This window comes from Eptatretus burgeri, chromosome 5 (assembly GCF_056783735.1).
Source record: "Eptatretus burgeri isolate ZD-2024b chromosome 5, Ebu_testis_v1, whole genome shotgun sequence".
NCBI classification, from domain to species: Eukaryota; Metazoa; Chordata; class Myxini; order Myxiniformes; family Myxinidae; genus Eptatretus; species Eptatretus burgeri.
Window position 1 is genome coordinate 50,311,734 of NC_140965.1, and position 20,710 is coordinate 50,332,443.

The 20,710-nt window shown below is 42.5% G+C and overlaps 1 protein-coding gene across 5 annotated transcripts in view; it reads left to right on the plus strand.

Moving 5' to 3' along the window:
- Nucleotides 1–13,544: 13,544 nt before the first annotated feature.
- LOC147026419 (uncharacterized) overlaps nt 13,545–20,710 on the plus strand; it is a 118,460-nt gene continuing 111,294 nt past the window's right edge. For 4 of the 5 annotated variants that reach the window (XM_085881831.1, XM_085881835.1, XM_085881833.1 and 1 more), the window contains exons 1-3: nt 13,545–13,742; nt 16,424–16,652; nt 20,299–20,544. In XM_085881831.1, the coding sequence (XP_085737957.1) occupies nt 13,683–13,742; nt 16,424–16,652; nt 20,299–20,544 (535 nt within the window). In that variant the 5' untranslated portion in view covers nt 13,545–13,682. Of the gene's footprint in view, nt 13,743–16,423; nt 16,653–20,298; nt 20,545–20,710 lie in introns of those variants that run through there. The other variant, XM_085881836.1, reaches the window with a different exon arrangement.

Genomic DNA, 20,710 nt, shown 5'->3' on the forward strand with positions numbered 1-20,710 from the left:
GTTGATCTTCTCCAAATTTTGTACACGTGTTGGGGATATCCAGGGTGAAGGCGTGGGCACAAACATCTCCACCTCCCCCCTCCTCCTTCTGCGAGGTTGGGTGTATGACTTGCAATTTTTACCTGCACACGTGGAAGAACGAAAGTGGTTTAACCACTGATTACTGCCGGAGGGAGAGGATATTGACACAAGAGTGCCCATAAACTAGTTGTGACAACTTGCAATTTGACGCCATTTTGTTTCCATTGCATGGTGCACCGAATCTGCGCCGAATGTGCGTGATGCGTAATGCGTCCTTTTTCTAATCAAGCTCTTTCTCTGCACCCAAAAGGAAGATTATATGACTTGATGCTTTATTTTCGTTCTTCCAACATGTCAGAATGAGGATACAATCAGACAGGATTTATTTAACCTCAAAACATATCACAGAAACCGCAGCAAAATGAAGTGTAATAATTCGAGAGTGAAGGTTCACACTGATGAATGCCTAATTCGCGGTGCACAGGGTGAGTGAGTAGAAGGTAGTGAAAGGATGCAGAGATTTGGAAGAATTGGAAGAAGGAAAGTGAGAGACAGAAATGGAGAGGCACACCATTCATGCCGGAGATGTGCACACCATCAAAAAAGTGGAGAATTCGAAAAGATAACAATTGTGAGTGAAAAAAAGGAGAAAGAGCTTGATAACATTGATTGATTGATTGTGTGCTCTGCCTGAAGGCAGGTTCTTAGCTGCTTGGCAAGGTGATACTGGGTGAAGGTTTGCCATTTCCTTCCCAGCAGTTAATTAGGGCAGGGATTTGTAATTTGTTCATGATGGCGAAGGATACCGTGGGATGTTTAACATCCACCAATTAATGCTAGCAGACAGGACACCCGGCTTAACCTCCTGTGAAACACCGGGATGACAGTTTTAGCTTGGTCGGGATTCGAATCCAGGCTAGACAGCTCAAAGACGTGTGTGTGTGTGTGTGTGTGTGTGTGTGTGTGTGTGTGTGTGTGTGTGTGTGTGTGTGTGTGTGTGTGTGTGTGTGTGTGTGTGTGTGTACCTCTTGGCCATCTTACCAGCCCCTTGAGAATGAAGATATATACGTATAAACAGCCGATTAGCCTGTGAAACCCACACATATCTCCAACATCCAATTGAAATGATGCGCTGACTTATAATCAAATCGCCACGGACAATTGTTGGATGGGATTCAGAGCATTGCTCCTCATCTTAGGTTGATCCAAATCATCTTGCTCTAGATTCAGCAACGAATTAAATGATTCCTTCGAGAGATCCAGCCATCTCTCCTTCCACTCATCCATCCATCCTTCCACTCATTCATCCCTCCTTCCACTCATTCATCCATCCCTCTAACCATTGGTCATGGACAAGACAGTCTATGAAAGTGTACAATCTCTGTATCCGAGCTATGGTTCCCACATGTATGCCACTGGGTAATCTGGATTGAAGTGATCGATGATGGTTGTAGAAACATCGATTGTACACCCCTCCTTCCCAATTCCATATCCAGGTGATGCGGGGTGAGGAAGGAAGGGAGTACTCAGTTTTTACTCCGTTTGTTATTTGGAAAATGGAAGATTTTTGAAGTAATATTGGTCAGTCGGTTTTGTTATTCTGTCTGTCATCTAAAATAATCAATTTACATCCCATTAACTTGAAAGTTGAACACGATTTGCGTCGTCCATCACTGAAATGGGAAAGCAACTATTTTTGAGGTCAAAGGTCAACTCAAGGTCAAACTTCTAAAATCATCCATTTCAATCTGAAAAATAATAAATTTTCATCCGATTGAACTGAGCTTTATTAAGATTGTCAATTTTAATCTTAATGAAATGGACAATTTGATGTATCTATGGCAACCTTTGGAGAGGGGGTGGATTTTGCAAGTGTCGTGTTCTGCATGGTGTATTTTTCGTTTGTTTTCTTGTTTGTTTGATTGTTTTCTTGTTTGTTTGTCCGGGCAATATTTCAGCCATCCTTTGAGCTCGGAAGCTGAAATTTGGTGAAAAAGTGAATATGTGCGTTTGGCAAAAACGCTATTTTTTATATTTTGATTCATCAATTGATTGATTAATTACTTAATTATTATCGATTTATTAATTACTTATTTATTTTCTTTCTCATATGGGCAAAATCCCAGGCACCTTTTGAGCTCGGAAGCTGATAGTTGGACATGACAATAACCAAGTGATTTGGCTATAAAGAGTATTTTTTTATTTTTAAAAATTAATCGATTATCGATTAATTAATAATTTTTCGATTAATTACTTAATTTTCAGTAGCCAATTTTCAAAACGTTACAGATTTGGATGAAACGGTTTTGGTTTAGGTATGCTATTCGGCATTTGATTGAGAAATCAATTATTTTACGATTATTGTTTGTTTATTATAATTATGCAATTAATCAATCAATTATTGTGCACCACTCCATCACAATTCCGTCTCCATGTGCTGTATGGTGGCATCGCCGGGTGCCCCAGCAATGTCGCGTGCTGGAGGATTTGTTATTTATTTATTTACTTATTTGGCATGGGGGCAGTGTACTCTGAATGTACCTCTACTTGTCATGTTTTATGTCTGGGTTATACTATACACACAGTATAAAATTAATTGGTGGCTATCCATTTATTATGTATCCAGATCTGTCGACGTTTTTCCAATACTTCCATCCCTTTATGTGGGCCAAATTTACGAAAGGCATTTAGTGAACGTCTTGCTAACAACACATGCCGAACCTTTAAATGATGACAAAACCATATTTGTACGCTCACAGCTAATTACTCGTTTAAACAGGGATTTACGGAGGGAGATAAACAACTGTTTAGCTGTGCACGTGTAAATAGCTAAACAGCCGTTTAGTTATGCACGTCGAAGTTATGATTCATTCCTTTTAATCATTTATTTTGTTCAGTGCACCATACAGGAGGTTACCAAACCAAGTAACCTCAATGACCCCGCGTTGGCCTCGCCATACGACAACTTTTAGTTTGTGTGTTTCAATGGCGGCAGCATGTCGGCAAACAGAAGAGGGGTTTAATTATTCATTCGAACAAGGAAAGGGTTTAATTGAGGTAATGAAGGTTCACCAAGGTAACAATCCAGACAAGAGAAGTGATGTGACGCAAATACGAAAAAGCAGCTCACATGGAAGATTTTTTTTTTCAAAACAAAATGGCAGCCCATTTCGCAGAGCGCACAAAATCCTCTACCAGGAACCTCTGAGAACTCTGGAGGAGGATGAAGATGAAGACTAAGGGACTTGCTCATGAGAAGAAACTCGGCAGGGGTAGACCGTGCACCGAGCCCCTGTTTTGTTTCCTTTCATGACCCACCTCGCATATCTACCTGCATTTATAATATCGTGTAAAATGCTACAGAATTCATATTTGAAACTCGTCATGTACAAAACTTGCACATATTTTCAAGATATGGAAAAAAACACCCAATAATAAATATTGTCCAATCACAGCACCCATAACATAGGCCACGAGCGGCCGTCAGTGCTAATCAGCCAATCGCGTGCTTCGTTTCAGACTACATGAAGTACTGGTGCAGCTGTCATGGTGACATACATGTTGTCAGATGCAGCTACGGAAGGCGAACATTCTGATGTCAGATATTTGGGATTTTGCTTCATGCATGTCATCAATACGCACAGCAGAGTGATTCCAGTCAGTGAAAAGAGTGTAAAGAAATTTTGAGAATGTGCTGTTAAGTGCATATAAGTGCGAGGAAGTCCCAAAAGTAAGTTTGCTGTCAAGGCACGAGATCTATCATCTAGCTAGATCAATAGAGACTGGGGCAGCTACAGTGGGAGTGGGACTTGCAGCCGATGCCATTGCCATCACTGATGATGATGATGATGATGGTGATGATGGAGGATATGGAAGGTACGATCTCTCTTTTTGTCTCCGCCACTAAAAGTCGTATTGATAAAAGACACATTTACAACGCTCTCCAAAACGTTCCAAGCAATACGTTTCCCAACTTTCCACCCCCACCATTTTTAGCCTAGAAAGATGTCGCTTTGCCTAACTATACATGCAACTGCATATATTCAGAAGTAGATGGACATAATTATAATTATATTTATAGATTACACACAGACTTGCATAAAAAACAAATCTAATAACCTCTGGTTACACACTTAACTAGAAAGGCACTCGGTAGAGCGCATACCTCTCACCACTTAATACCTGATCCACGAGAACATATCAGGCCCAATACATTTTTGAAATATCATGCTATACATTACGATATATTGTTGTGGTGCCAGGTTCGGTAGCGAGGACGACCGCGAGACGGAGCAGTTGGACCGTCTCCCACCGAACACCGGAATTGAAGGTCGTAACCTTTGGATAACTCCGAAGGTCACGGGTCCCTTAGTGGACCGTGGACGCCAATATATCGACGGCATGGGGTAGGGTTAATTGTCTAATTCCAATTTACCTAAGTACCCACGCCGTCTAACTACCGGGGAAGCCACACCCTTGGCCGACTTTGTCCGAACCGAGTCGCTGTTACCGACTCGGATCCGGCGTAACCGAGCAGAAATTACCAAAGGCTGCCGGACCAAATGAACAATTTACGGCACAAACGGCCTCCTTAATTCTCAAGCCCGAACCATACTGGGTCAATGAAAGAAAGCACAGACAACGAACGGGAACATTTAACAGTTATTTATTTACAATTGTAAGAGGGAGGGAAACAGAGCAGACTTAAACACGAATAAGAATTGTATGGTACACATTCAAGGGGGTGACTACCCAAACTGGCGGAGGAAGACGGACTTCTGCTGAAAGAGCTTGAAGAAGAAGATGATGGCGATTTAATGTGGAATGCTCATGCAAACAAAACTGGCAAGTCCAAGTCCAAAGGGTAAGGAATGATTGGCTTTCTTGTTCATAAAAATTTGAGCAGGCCGCACTTCACTTCATATGGAATCAACTCCATCTTGTCCACTCTTATGTTAATGTGCTTTTATTCCAGGAAAGACAATAGATCGTCGACATCTCCAGGTAAACAGGCAAACCCGATACTGCTAAAGACTACCGAAGCATTGTGTTACCTGAAAGAGGAGTATGAAGCCAAGATGATACTGATTGCTCTTCAGCAAGAAACTGCAAAATGTAAACGAAGGGTGTACGAAGCCAAAATAGAGTATTACACCGAAAAAGGAAAACGATTTTGCTTAGATCGGTGAAATGATCAGATGTTTGAAAAACATATCAATGCTAAGTAAAAAGTGTGATATATTGTACTTAATGAATTAAGTGTTCCATAATGAACCTCTGTTAAAATATGTTCCCACGAAAATCAGCTTCCACTCTTTGGTCGCTGGTTTGGTTCTGGCAGGTGTTCACATGTTGTCTCATGGTTGGGCTCTGGCATGGGATTATTACTTCGTCGAGCCAAATTATGAAAACAGACTGTTGCAACAATAGTGGCCATCCATCCATCCATCTATTGGGACCATACTCTGTGCAGAGTGTTGGTGCTGCTTAAGCAGTCTCCTTGGCTATTGGACACAATCCTGGACGGGTCACCACTCCAACACAGTATACCAACATGCTGGCACTCATTTTACCGACCTCGGAAGGATGACAGGCCGAGTTAACCCCACCTGGTATTAATTCAACAGCTGAGCGGGATTTGAATTCAGGACCCAAGGATCCCAAGACCACCACCTTAACCATTAAACCAACACCAGGTATACAATGGCCATGCTGTGCTCCAACTGAAATCAAAGCAATGACCAAATTAGATTGTGTAAATTCAGAAAGTGTTCACAGATTATACATGGTTTCTTCACAATTGATCAAGAATCTTCATTGGAATTTACTAACTGTACACCTGAGATGAGTTCCTTTGGCTACACAAGGAAATCTTTTCTTACAGATACTAAAGGCGCTTTCGATCACTCCCCTCGTACTCCTTTTCACCCGGTTGTAGCGTCTCTCCATTGCTGTCCTCGGGATGCGCACTGGAGTCAGATCCGTGTACACCGGATCCCCCAGCAAAATGCCTTGGTATTTTCTTCTCTGGAATTTCTCAACTAGCTGCGACTCTTCAAAGATTCTCGAGTCATGTGCGCACACATAAGATCTGGCAACTACATTGGTGAACAGAAGTCGATGGTCACACACAAATTTGCAATTTAGGCTGTAGTAGCCTTTTCTGTTCACATACAGGGTGTGTCATAAAAAGGTTAACCGCTTCAAATGACCTTTGTACTTTTAGTCGTTAGTTAATGTTTTTTTTGTTTTACAGGAGTGATCAATGATCCTTGGAGAAATCATTCAAGCATAACCAAAGTATTCTATGGGGGAAAAAAATGATGCTTTCTCCGGAGCAAAGAGTCAAGTGGTATTTTGAGACCAAATCAATTGCTTCCGTCCAGAAGAGGTTCTGTACTGAATATGGAGTGCATCCCAGAAACAAGCCAAGCAGGCAAGCCATTTGGAAACTTGTGAAAAAGTTCAAAAGTGAAGGAACGATTCTCAATATTAACAAGGGAAAGTCCGGTCGCCCAAGAAGTGTACGGTGTGAAGGAATCATGGAACGAGTTCGTGAGTCAGTCATGCAAAGACTGAAGAAAGCGCATCGACAAAGATTGGCTGAACTGGGTCTCACTCCCAGCAGTATCAGAAGAATAATGAAACAAGATTTAAACCTCTTTCCTTACCACATCACAACAGCCCATAAATTGACCGATGGGGATAAAACAGCACGAGTCACGATGTGTGAGATGCTGCAGCAGAAGATGGAAGCAAACCCAAACTGGATAAGCGATGTGTGGTTCAGTGACGAGGCACACGTTTTTCATGTCAATTCACATGACAACATTTTCTTGGGAAGTCAATGCCCAGATGAGGTTGAAGAGAAGTCGTTTAAGGGTCGGAAAGTCACTGCTTTTGTGGCTGTTAGCTACAGAGGTGTGTTTGGGCCGTATTGGTTTGAAGACAACAACGGAAGAATGGTTACCATCAATAAAGAATAACACCGGTCGATTGTCAATGCATTTTACAAAAACTCGAAGCAATCAATGAGCACTGCAGCCCTCTGGCAACAGTGGTTCATGCAAGACGATGCTACCCCACATGCAGCCCTCCGGCAACAGTGGTTCATGCAAGACGGTGCTACCCCGCATGCAGCCCTCCGGCAACAGTGGTTCATGCAAGACGGTGCTACCCCGCATGCAGCCCTCCGGCAACAGTGGTTCATGCAAGACGGTGCTACCCCACAAAAAGCCCTCCGGCAACAGTGGTTCATGCAAGACGGTGCTACCCCGCATGCAGCCCTCCGGCAACAGTGGTTCATGCAAGACGGTGCTACCCCGCATACAGCCAAACTAAACGATTGCCTTTCTGCATCAAAAATTCGGACGAGTCCTCAGTTTGTGTATGGAAAATGAATGGTCTCCACACAGCCCCGACCTCAAGCCGCTGGATTTTTTTCCTCTGGGGAGCTTGTAAGGATCTCGTCTACAAGAAACACCCCAAATCTGAACCTGATCTGAAGGCAGCAGTTGAGGCTTATGTGCAGACAGTAACCATTAAAACTTGCAGAAACGTCATTGAAAACTTCACAATTCGTGTGAATGCATGTTGTGTGCGTGGGGGTGCTCACATCGAACACCTCAACGATAAACGCATTGACGAATAATGAGTTTCATTTCTCCATGATTTGGTTTTCATTTTCTGAGTTAATTTTTTGCTTTATTACTCAACGTTTTGGTTAATAAAGTTTTGAAGTGATTCATCTTTTATTGACACACCCTGTAGACCTGGGTGCAATTCGACCACCAGGATTTACAGTTGCCACGTGAGATCCATCTCCAGCTTCGATAACCCCAGGATATTGTGATGTCACAGATAATCCTTCTGTTACAGCTCTCCTTTCTTCTGGCATGTCCGGAAAATGTATAAAGTCTATTTTCTGAGCACAAATGGCTGCAGTGATGTGATGAACCACTGCAACACGTGGCCTGTGAAACACCGCACATATCTCCAACATTCAATTGAAATGATGCATTTGTACAGACTGGCAATGCCACACTTGTTGGAGGGGATTCAGTGAATTGTTCCTCAGTGTAGGTTGATCCAGATCATCTTGCACCAAGTTCAGCATTCAATGAAATGATTCCTTCGAAAGTCTGTATAACCGGAAAAATTTGAAATCGTCATACCTCTCCAGAGGTCATACCTCATCCATCCTCAAAGATTCTCAATGCATCTCGACGAACTGCCCTTTCCTCTTCTGACTCCTCTTGAGCTAATTCAAATACTCTTAACGCATCCATATTCAAGGTCCCATGCAAACTACCAATATATAAGCCATGCAATGCTTGCTTCAAGGCCTTAACACACTCTTAAGCATGCCCTCACCGACATGTAAAAGTTTCTTTGTTATTTAAATGCTTGTCACAAGGTTTTGATCGCGCATTAGATAAACACTCTTTGGCGATAGAAGATTAATTTTGAACGTGTGATCATCACACGATTAGCGATTCTACAGTCTAAACACACCTCTAACTCTTAAACACCTCGTGAAAATTTAGCCCTGCGTTTTTGAAATTGATCATACTTTCCATCCAATATGAGTTTTGACATACAAAAACGAGTCTGTGGATTTTCATAGGAAAAACTGGCCAAACTCATTTGCCATCGATGCTTTTCCCACAGATCGTTAATACCCTGAACTACCCTCTTGTCATTTTCTCTGCTTTTTTCCCCCACTCTTCTGATTCCTGTACTTTTTTGCAACAAATATATACTGTTTGACTACAAAGTGAAGCTGAAGGCAAATGGATCCTGAATTATTTTGGAATTAACTACGTCATGGACCATGACATGTTGTTAATCAATGTTAACGACAACACTTAGATTAATTGAAATAAAATAAAGAAACAAACTTACGTTAGACGCACAAGTGATGTGTTTACTTCTACGCAACTGTGCTAGGATGTTCTTGATAAGGCATAAATTAATTATTATCTATAGATGTTTCAATGATGATTTGTGTCGATTGCGAGTTATTCTCAACTACCAACTGCAATGGCATTACAACATAGCACATAAATGTACACACATGGGAATACAACTTACCTGGCACAGAAAAGACCCCAAAGTCGGTTTCCATCTCAGACGAATAACTTTATTTTCCCAATTTTTTTTTCCTTCCGCCATCTGTGGGGAATATATCCATTTTAACTCTTCTCCGATCGATTGCTCTATCCAATGGCACAGTAACCTGTCATTTAAAAAAAAAAATGATTAGCTATGGATGGAAACAAAATGGTGCCCATGGCCTTGTATGACCAGAAATTTGTGGGATACGCCATATCGCTACTCCTAATATAGAGGGACTCTAATTGATACCATATTTTGCTCTCGGGGAAGAGGGGCGGGGAGGGGTATCACTTGCTTAAAATGTCCTGATATAATGCGTGACTTTAAAAATGACGTACGAATGCTAAATGAGGCCTTTTGCCAATGCAGTGTGTGTGTGTGTGTGTGTGTGTGTGTGTGTGTGTGTGTGTGTGTGTGTGTGTGTGTTTTTACACTGATTCGGTTTGGTTCAAGGGGCACTTTAAACCTGCTCTTACTCGCAGGAAATCTGTATTTCAAATCGTTTTTTAAACATCATTTTCAGCATTTCAACGAAAGGGTGGAAATTTCAAAATGGCTAACCGTAATTGTTGTGTTCCTGAATGCAAACCAGACTCACGGGAATAGAGGAAATACGAGAAATTTCTGTGGATGCGAGTAGTCGAGTTCATTCCATTTCCTGTTAACACAATAAGCTAGTGGCAGCTGTGGTTATAACACACACACACACACACACACACACACACACACACACACACACACACACACACACACACACACACACACACACACACACACACACACACACACACACACACACACACACACACACACACACACACATCCCTCCTCCCCCCCAACATGATGAAGAGTAAACATCATCATTTTTAACTCACCCTGTGCATCAACAAGTCCCAGATATGACCTCCCATCAGTGTTAAGAAGCACAAATGTTTGGCTAGAACGCCTGTCTACGAACCTTCGGCCTTTCACGAGCCCACATGGCCGGAAGTTTTTGCAGTACGGCCTGCAAGATATTAACTTTTTGGACGATTTGATCAGGAAGTTTATCCAAATCTTTTGTTGTGCAGAGAAACAACCCTTTCTCACAGATATGTTTCCAAGTATTTTCTGCTTCTTTAAAAGTTATTTTAGTTGTTTCATTCTACAATCTTTATTTGAGAGACGTGATACACATCCAGGTCGCCCCGATGGACTTTGTTACGAAGAGTTTCTGCGCATGTTACGAAGAGAAATCTAGGGCGGAATAATGCAAAATATCATTTTGAAAGTCGCATCTCTGAAAAGTTTTTGGAAATGTGCATTGGTTAAATTATGTGTAGTATTAAAATATAGATATATTATGGTAATAAAATGACGCTGAGCATGTTTTGATACAGCGAATAGTTTTTCGTAACTTCATTTTTAATAACATCTAGTAAACTTAAACTTTTATTTCACTCCATCATCATTATTAGCTTATTTGGAATTGGGATACAGAATAAGGTATTGTCATCGTGCACCGTCCGTCTCCTATTTCGACTTCTGCGGCGAAACTACTGGGCTGATCTGGCTGAAATTTGGCAGCAACATTCCCCTCCTGACTAGTAAAGGGGATTGCGAAGCTCGTTTCGCTCATGTGACTTTAAGTCGGTTTAAATGACCGACAATAAATTTCTTCAAAAATCTTATTCGCCAGACCCACCAGTCAGAATGCTACCAAATTTGGGTTCTAAAATGAGGCCAGGGTAAGGATGTTACATTGTGGAGGTCATGCTGATCACGTGACTAGAAATGTGTCAAATTGGCCAACAGTCAATTTTTGGGAAAATTGCATAAATTCCTTTAAAAATCTTCTTCACCAGACCCATCAGTCAGAATGCCACCAAATTTGGGTTCCAACATCAGAACAGGATCCTGATGTGAAATTGCGGAGGCCATGCCAATCACCTGACCGGAAGTGTGTCAAAATGGCCGACTTAATAAATTTTGGGGGAAATCGTGTAAATTCTTTCAAAAAATTTCTTCTCCAGAGTCCAGCCCCACCAGTCACAATGCTACCAAATTTGGGTTTCAACATTAGGCCAGGGTTCAGATAAACTACAGGTCCAGTGGTCCTTTTTACCCTGTGCGGTGTTCCACCCCACGTGGTCGAAGCGCCGCTCGCGTTCTCTTTTTTCTTGTGTACAGTTCATTTGAACGTCTCTTTCTCCATTATTCGTGAACAGAATTCGATGAAAATTGACAGGCATATTCTAGACACATAACTAAGCCTGGTGTTGGCGCAGTGGTTAGGGCAGCAGCTTGGGATCCAAAAGGTCCTGAGTTCAAGCCCCGTTGGGCCACTGAATTAATACACCAGGGGGTTGACTCAGCCTGTCATCCTTCTGAGGTCGGCGAAATGAGTACCAGTGTACTGGGCCGGTGTATACCCCGGTTAAAATAGGTGTACCATATCCCTGTGTCGTAAGAGGCGACCAGGGTTGCGTCAGGAAGGGCATCCGGCGTAAAACATGTGCCAAATCACTATGCGGATCATACGGATGATCCGCTGTGGCGACCTCTAACGGGAGCAGCCGAAAGAAGAAGAAGAAGAAGATGCTAGACACATTACTACAGGAATGAACTGAGCTCAAAGTGCCATTGAGGCCCTTCGGGCCGAGGAACGGCCCATTTTGGCCCATTTTCTTAAAATTGCTATTTCTCGGTGATTCGTGAAAGAAACCCGACCAATTTGACAGGTGTATTCTTGAGGTCACTCTGCAAGTATTAACTGAGCCCAAAGTCAGATTATGGCCCTTTGGGCCAACAAACCGCCCTCTCGACCCATTTAAAAAAAAATTGTTATTTCTCGGTTATTAGTAAACGGAACCGAACTAAACTTGACAGGTATAGTCTTGAGGTCACTCTGCAGGCAATAACTGAGCCCAAAGTGCGATTCCGGCCCTTACAGCCCATTTTCTTTAAATAATATATATTTTTTAAATTAGTTAAATGTGCTGGGCGATGCCCAACGCAAAATTAAGTCGCGAATGATGATATGAAACGAGCCTCACTCTTGTGAGGTGTTCTGGTTTCTTTTTCTGATGTGATGAAAATCTTACCAAATTTCAAAACTATCTGTCATTCGTGATATCGCTCATCTGAGAGTCGTACGAATGAACTCCCACGGGGTATGTTCACAATTCGAGCTTGTTTAACGAGTCTTTCTTTTGTATGTTTATGTAGATGTCATAACATTCAACCATTATGCTTTAGCAGCTATTTTTGGTTCACGAAAAAATATTTTCACAAAGAAAATAAGTGATCACTATATTCGTTACTGTTGTGTGTGTCTGTCTGTCTGTCTGTCTGTCTGTCCCGATCATACCTTCGTGGGTTTTGATCCGATCCTGATAAAATTTTGGTGGGAGGTTTATATCATGATCTAGTTGTGTTTTCCTGAGAATGGGCATGGTGCGCCCATTATGCGCGGAGCCACGCCCCAAAAAAACGTGTTTTTAGGGGGTAGCCGATTTCAATTTGCATCTTCTCCGAGGGGTTTGTCGAATCTGGCAGGGGTTTCGGTATTTGGTTAGCCCAATGGCACCTGCATAGCCCCACGGAGCTCGATTTTTCATTTTCATCCCAAGGTCAAGGTCACAAGATCAAGGTCACAAGGTCACAAACTTCGAAAATTTCGAATTTTGACATAAAAATCATACGACCGCCCAAACTTTGAGAGCTAGGATGACAATATTTTTTCATGCATAATCTTGAGGTCATTCCCCACCTAAAGTCTTGAAACCATTTTGCTCTATCTCGAACACCTTGCCCGTGGCGCCCCCTTCAAGTTTGTTTTTACGCTGATTTCATCAAAGTATGGATAATCCGAGGAGTGCGAAATGCCATATAGCCAAGATGACGTTATATTGTTCCTGGAATGTTCCAGAGGAAGTTTTGCACCAAAGGTCATAATCCTTGACCTTTGACCTGTAAAGTTCACAAAGGTCAAATTTTCAAAGTTGTGGGAATCGAACCGGGTTTTCGACCTTCCTCGACGAACTAACTCCATTAAGCTATAGCACGTATCCTGTTTCCTTATTTTAATATCCACAGCATTGTTTTGTGACCTTTAAAGGTTATGCAAAGGTCAAATTTTTTGAAGTTGTTGAACGAAACCGGGTTTTCGACATTTTACAGCTAATAACCTGTCACTCGTACCACATCATGTTGATCATTTTTATAACTTGGTCAAAAATTATCACATTGTCTCATCCTTGACTTCTGAAACGATCTACATCGTCAAATACCGCTCGTGAACCATCGTCGTCTTCAGAGTTATATAATATGCATTCGTTTTGTCTTTCCAATGTGGAAATTTTCTGTGAGCCAATTAATGAGCGCCATGTCGTTGTAGTTCGCCGCTGCTCGCGATTTTTTTAGTGAAGTGAAAACGGAAGTGACGTACGATTTCGGTCGTGACGGCATCATGCTCTGCCGTATCTGCCGCTCGCTTCGAAAAGAGTTTTCTCGCGTTGTTTTATCTTTCACCGGACAGAGTCGTTGTGACATACGGCCCGACGATGGCCCGAAATACCGGAAATACTAGGAGAGGTCGCGTGCGCGGGACGAAGCAGCGCAAGGTGAGTGACGCTCCACGGGCTCGCCAGGCCGCTGACTCTTCACACTTAGTTTGTCATGTACTCCAACCCTGTTGATTGTCATTTAAAATAAACTGGCGGCAGTGTGCTTGAAAACGACGTTCTTTAATTCCTTTACAACTAATTGGAAATCACGACGAAACGCACTGGATCGAAACCGACCATGAAAAATAGCATCAACACGAGGAAGGAGGCGGTTGTGAGGAGATATGATGGACATGTTTAAGATAATGAAAGGTGTCGATAAAATAAGTGCAGATGAATTATTCAACAGGGAAGGGAGTGATAGGACCAGGAGACATCGCCTGAGAGTAAAGAAGAGGAGAGTTAAGATGGTTGTTAGACAGGGGACTTTTACTCAGAGAGTAGTTAATGCATGGAATGGTCTCCCTGGAAAGGTAGTGGCAGCAGAAAAAGTCGATAAGTTTAAATTAGAATTGGATAGGTACCTGGAAGTTGTGGAGACAGAGAGGTATGGGGATGTTGATAAGACTTTTTAGGTAGTTTGAGCATTGATGGGTAATTGTGTGCATGTGTACGGAGTGCTGTTGTTGGGGGTCTTGTCAAGGGGGGGGGGGTGTGGTTGATGTTTGTTTCTCAATGAAATTGAAAAACCGCCTTCGCTCACCCATGGAAGAAAAAAATAAAAATAAAAAACCACAACACCTTCTTTTTAACTTATTTTGAACCTGTTTTATTTAAATAATTTAATATATATTTCTCCCCCCCTCCCCCCCATTTTAATTTTGACACCCTTGGAATGTATCTGGATGTGCCTCATTCCTCCAGTCCTCCCTTTCATTTCCCCCAGATGAAATTGCGTTCTTTTAACGGATGAAATTGGTTATGTTGTTGTGGCACAGGTATGATGTGCCGGATGGCATCCTCCTGCGTCTCATTTCCTTGTGTATGTGACATCGAAAACGAATTGTAATGCCTCATCCTTTATCTTGTACATCATGGGTATGGATGCTCAAAGGGTGCATGGTGCAAAACCAGCTGCAAATGTCTCCAAGTAATGTCAAATGTCATTGGGAAGCCAAACACACTTCACTGTAAAACTTAAAAAGATTTAGTAAATACACCAATATATATATATATATATATATATATACATATATATATATATATATATATATATATATATATATATATGTAAAATGTCAGTCATGTACCATGCTCTACACAGAGCATCGGTTCTGCTGACACACCCACAGGCACACATACATCAAATTGAAGGAAAATAGGAGAAAGAAAGGAATTCAAGTTTAAGAGTTGGTGTACTTGTATGCAAAGGATTCTTATTGGTCCTTGTGCGGTTGGACTTGTGGTCAGAATATTGCGCTGTTATTTCAGAGGTTTTGGGTTAAATTCCAGCTGAAGGCAATGTTTAAAGAATTGGGATTTTTACCTTATGGAAATTGAGCTCGGTTTATAATAACCACTATGCATCATTATTGGATCGTTGAAATGTATCTCAGCCTGAGGTTATTTGAACCTTCAGTGGTGTTATTCTTGCTATCCTATCTAATTTGGTATAAAAGTCTAATCCAAACAATGTGGTTGATTACCCCGCATGCGTGAAGCGAGAAGCACGGTTAAGCAATTGATTCACTTTGTCTGTCAGTCCACAGACGTCTGTCGATGATTGAGTAACAAGTTGATTTCGATTGAATGTTGTATATATTTTGAACATGAATCGGAACACGAACCGACGGTTTAGCAACACTTTCCCTCTCATTTTGTCAAATTGTATGGAATGTTGTCTTGATAGTGCATGCGCAGAGAGCAGTAAGGTAATTGTTCTACTCTGTTTGCCTGTCTGGCAATCAAACAAAATTGAAAATCATTCCAAAGAGGAAACTTGCAGTTTTTAGTGATAGCATAAAGGATACGAACAACTAATTTAACGTGTTAAATTAGGCCGTGTAAAAGACGTTGCATCAATGGCTGTGAACTTCCAGAAAAAGATTTTTTTTTTTTTACAGCCTTTCAAACCTTTTATTTTATTTCAATTTAATTGTAAGCTTAAACACTGCAGAGTACAAATCACTTTGTTGGCATTTCTAAAAAAAAAAAAAAAACCCTCCAGTTTCGCAGTACTTAAAAAAAATACTCTGCCGTTTTATGGTAACATCTCAACCAATCAAATTTGTCGTCCGCGTGCTCACCATTGGGGAATAACGAGATTCAGACAAAATGGCAGCTCATAGGAAATGTAGATCATGCTTGGAAACAAAATAAGCAAGAGTTTAAAAGACCCTTCCTATGTCCTTTTTTTTTTCTCTCTCAAGACAGTGGAGATGTAAGGTGTTATTTGAATTCTAGTTTTTAATGCCCTTACAGCAAATTAATTCCAGGCAGGGTTGCGCTGCCAAAACATCCTCCTAACCGAAGTAAAAAGAAGAAAAAAAATTTTCACTGAAATTTTAATGGACCTCAACAAGTTGAAAGTAACAGATGTTAAAAGCCAAAACAAACAATACGTTTGTACATGAGAGTGACATGAGATGTGTGAAAATGTAAGTGAAAACTCAAGCTTTATACTTTGTGCATCCATCCTGATAAGTAGGACATTTCGAAAAATAGTGTTTGTCTGAAATTTCTCTCTCGTTTGATGTCAGATGTTGAGCCATAATATATATATTTCTTTGTTACTGCAGGGTTTGCTGCGTAGAGTATCTCTAAACCTGAGAGGGGTTACATCATGGCTGCAGACAATGTTCACCAATAAATTGGAGGAGAAAACGACCCATCGCTCAGTGGAGTGTGTGGCGTTCCCTACACCAGTGCATGGAGTTTCAGAGCAAAAGGGCAACGCTGCTGCCAGCCGCATGATGTCGAACACCCATGCATTTGACCCTTTTGATAAAGGGAAGGATCATGGAAGAGGTATTGTGCAACTTTGAGGGATTTTAAATTTTCTGCTTAAAATAGAAAACACATGGAGCTGATACTCTCGGTCCCCCACCTTTTGGGTGGTATGAGGAATAGATATCTCTAATCTTCTTCTTCTTCTTTTGGCTGCTCCTGTTAGGGGTCGCCACAGTGGATCATCTGTCTACATTTTGCTCTGTCCTCCACATCTTCCATTGTCACACCAACCACCCGCATGTCCGCCCTCACCACATCCATAAACCTCCTCTTTGGCCTTCCTCTTCTCCTCCTACCTGGCAGCTCCATCCTCAGCATCCTTCTCCCAATATACCCCGCATCCCTCTTGTGCATATGTCCAAACCATCTCAATCTCGCCTCTCTCACTTTGTCTCCAAACCGTCCTACCTGCGCTGTCCCTCTAATATACTCATTTCTAATCCTGTCCATCCTCGTCACTCCCAACGAGAATCGCAGCATCTTTAACTCTGCCACCTCCAGCTCCGCTTCCTGTCTTTTTGTCAGCGCTACCGCCTCCAAACCATACAACATAGCTGGTCTCACTACCGTCTTGTATACTTTCCCTTTCACTCTTGCAGATACCCTTCTATCACAAATCACTCCTGAAACTCTTCTCCACCCACTCCATCCTGCCTGCACTCTTCTTCAATTCTCCACCACACTCTCTGTTACTTTGGACAGTTGATCCCAAGTATTTAAACCCATCCACCTTCACCACCTCAACTTGCAACCGCACCATTCCGCCACCCTCCCTCACTTATGCACATGTACTCCGTCTTACTCCTACTGACGTTCATTCCCCTTCTCTCCAGTGCGTACCTCCACCTCTCAAGGCTCGCCTCAGCCTGCTCCCTACTCTCCCTACAGATCATGATGTCATCCGCGAACATCATAGTTTATGGAAACTCCTGTCTGATCTCGTCCGTCAATCTGTCCATCACCATTGCAAACAGGAAAGGGCTCAAAGCCGATCCTTGATGCAATCCCACCTCAACCTTAAACCGGTCCGTCATTCCTACTACACACCTCACCGCTGTCACACTGTCCTCATACATATCCTGCACCACCCTCACATACTTCTCTACCACTCCCGACTCTACCACTCCCGACTTCCTCATACAATACCACAACTCCTCTCTTGGCACCCTATCATAAGCTTTCTCTCAATCCACAAACACACAATGCAACTCCTTCTGGCCTTCCCTATACTGCTCCATCAACACTCTGAGAGCAAACATCGCATCTGTAGTACTCTTTCCTGACATAAAACCATATTGCTGCTCACAAATCATCACCTCTCCTCTCAACCTAACTTCCACTACTCTTTCCCATAACTTCAATGTGTGGCTTATCAACTTTATACCTCTGTAATTATCACAGCTCTGCACATCACCCTTATTCTTAAAAATCGGTACCAGTACATTTAATCTCCACTCCTCCGGCATCCTCTCACTTTCCAAAATTTTATCAAACAATCTGGTTAAAAACTCCACTGCCATCTCTCCTAAACACTTCCATGCCTCCACTGGTATACCATCTGGGCCAACCACCTTTCCACTCTTCATCCTCTTCATAGCAGTCCTCCCTTCATCCTTACTAATCCATCGCACTTCCTGATTCACTATCTCCACCTCTTCCAACCTTCTCTCTCTCTCATTTTCTTCATTCATCAGCTCCTCAAAGTACTCCATCCACCTTCTCAACACACTCTCCTCGCTTGTCAGCACATTTCCATCTGCATCCTTTATCACCCTAACCTGCAGCACATTCTTCCCAGCTCGGTCCCTCTGTCTGGCCAATCGGTACAAATCCTTTTCCCCTTCCTTTGTATCCAACTTCTCATACAGCTCTCCATATGCCTTTTCCTTGGCCTTCGCCACCTTTCTCTTCGCCTTGCGCCGCTACTTCTTGTACTCCTGTCTACTTTCTTCATCTCTCTGGCGTTTCACCAACCAATCTCAATGGTTGGCAAGTGGGAGAGAGAGGAGATGGATTTTCGCCAACTTTTCGCCAATTCTTTTTCGCCAACCTCTTCTTCCTTATACTTTCCTGTACTTCCTCGTTCCACCACCAAGTCTCCTTGTCTTCCTTCCTCTGTGCAGATGTCACACCAAGTACCTTCCTAGCTATCTCCCTCATGACTTCTGCAGTAGTTGCCCAATCGTCCCATACCTCTTTACCACCATCTAACACCTGTCTCACCTCCTCCCTGAATTTCACGCAACAGTCTTCCTCCTTCAGCTTCCACCATCTGGTCCTTGGCTCAGCCCTCACTGTCTTCCTCAACCTCACCACCAAATTCATCCTACAAAACACCATCCGATGCTGTCTAGCTACACTCTCCCCTGCCACCACCCTGCAGTGTCTAATCTCTTTCAGATTGCATCTCCTGCTGAAGACGTAGTCCACCTGTGTGCAGCTTCCTCCACTCTTGCACATCACCCTGTGCTCCTTGTTCTTAAAATACGTATTTACCATCGCCATTTCCATTCTTTTTGCAAAATCCACCACCATCTGCCCTTCCACATTCCTCTCGTTGACCTCCTCATCATCTCTATCCCCTTCCCCAACATTCCCATTGAAATCTGCTCCAATCACCACTCTCTCTTCCTTGGATACACTCTCCACCACTTCATCTAACTCACTCCAGAAATATTCTTTCTCCTCAATTTCACACCCCACTTGCGGGGCATATGCACTGATAATATTCATCATCACCCCTTCAGTTTACAACTTCACACTCATCACTCGGTCCGACACTCTCCTCACCTCCAATACACTCTTAACATAATGCTCCTTCAGAATTACCCCTACACCATTTCTCTCCCATACACACCGTGGTAGAACAGTTTGAAACCACCTCCGATGCTCCTGGCCTTACACCCCATCCACTTGGTCTCTTGTACACACAGTATGTCTACCTTTCTCCTCTCCATCATATCAGCCAACTCTCACCCTTTGCCAGTCATAGTACCAATATTCAAAGTTCCAACTCTCACCTCCACACTTCTACCCTTCCTCCTCTCCCACTTCTTCTGGACACGCCTTCCCCCTCTCTTTCTCCTCCTTCACCCAGCAGTAACACAGTTTCCACCGGTACCCTGCTGGCTAACAGTACCGGTGGCGGTCATTGGTAACCCGGGCCTTGACCGATCCGGTATGGAAATCCAGTTTATGATCTGCATATTGATTTGGCACAGGTTTTACGCCGGATGCCCTTCCTGACGCAACCCTCCCCATTTATCCGGGCTTGGGACTGGTGCTGAGAGTGCACTAACTTGTGCAACCACAGTGGCTGGGAATAGTTATCTCTCATATGTAAGCTAAATCTTGAACGGTGATACAAATCGAGTCACTGAGACGGTTGCCATGGCAACATAATTTAGCCAATCACAGCCGTGATCTTATCAGGTTGATATAATGTCATGAGGAATAGATATCTGCAGTATGAGAGTTCTACGTTTTTGGCAATATCGTACACAAAAGTACATGGGCAGACAGTCAGTGGCTCAGATGGAACTTATTTTAATGTTCCCTGTTTCTGACCTTGTTGGAGGGGTGGTGGAGAAAAAAAATGAATACCTTTATTTACGACATCCCTGTTTTCAAACCATTTTGCATGTGTCGTTCTTTTAATTCTCAGGGATGCAAGATTCTGCTGTTATCCTTCCACTATCGCATGATGATGCACTTGCAAGCTGGACACGCTACAAAAAGAAGAATTTTTCTCAATCCAACCCATGCGATAAATCTTCAATAAAACGAATTTGCAATAACTCCATTGAAATTTCTCCAAGTGAAAATGCGAAAGGCCCTTCAGCTCACAATGTTTGCGAAGATGATAACATCTCAACCACAAGTGGCTTCTCCTCCAGAAATTCGGATAGAGGTTGGTTGTTTTGTGTCCTAGTCAGTCGTAAACATGTATCTTTGCTGTCCTCCTTCCCTTTTTTTCAGTTATTACCGAATTGCGCTTCTTGTCCTGGTTTATTACTGTTCTGTGTTATATGTTGTTTATCTAATATATAGATGGTCCAAAAGATCTGCAAGGACAG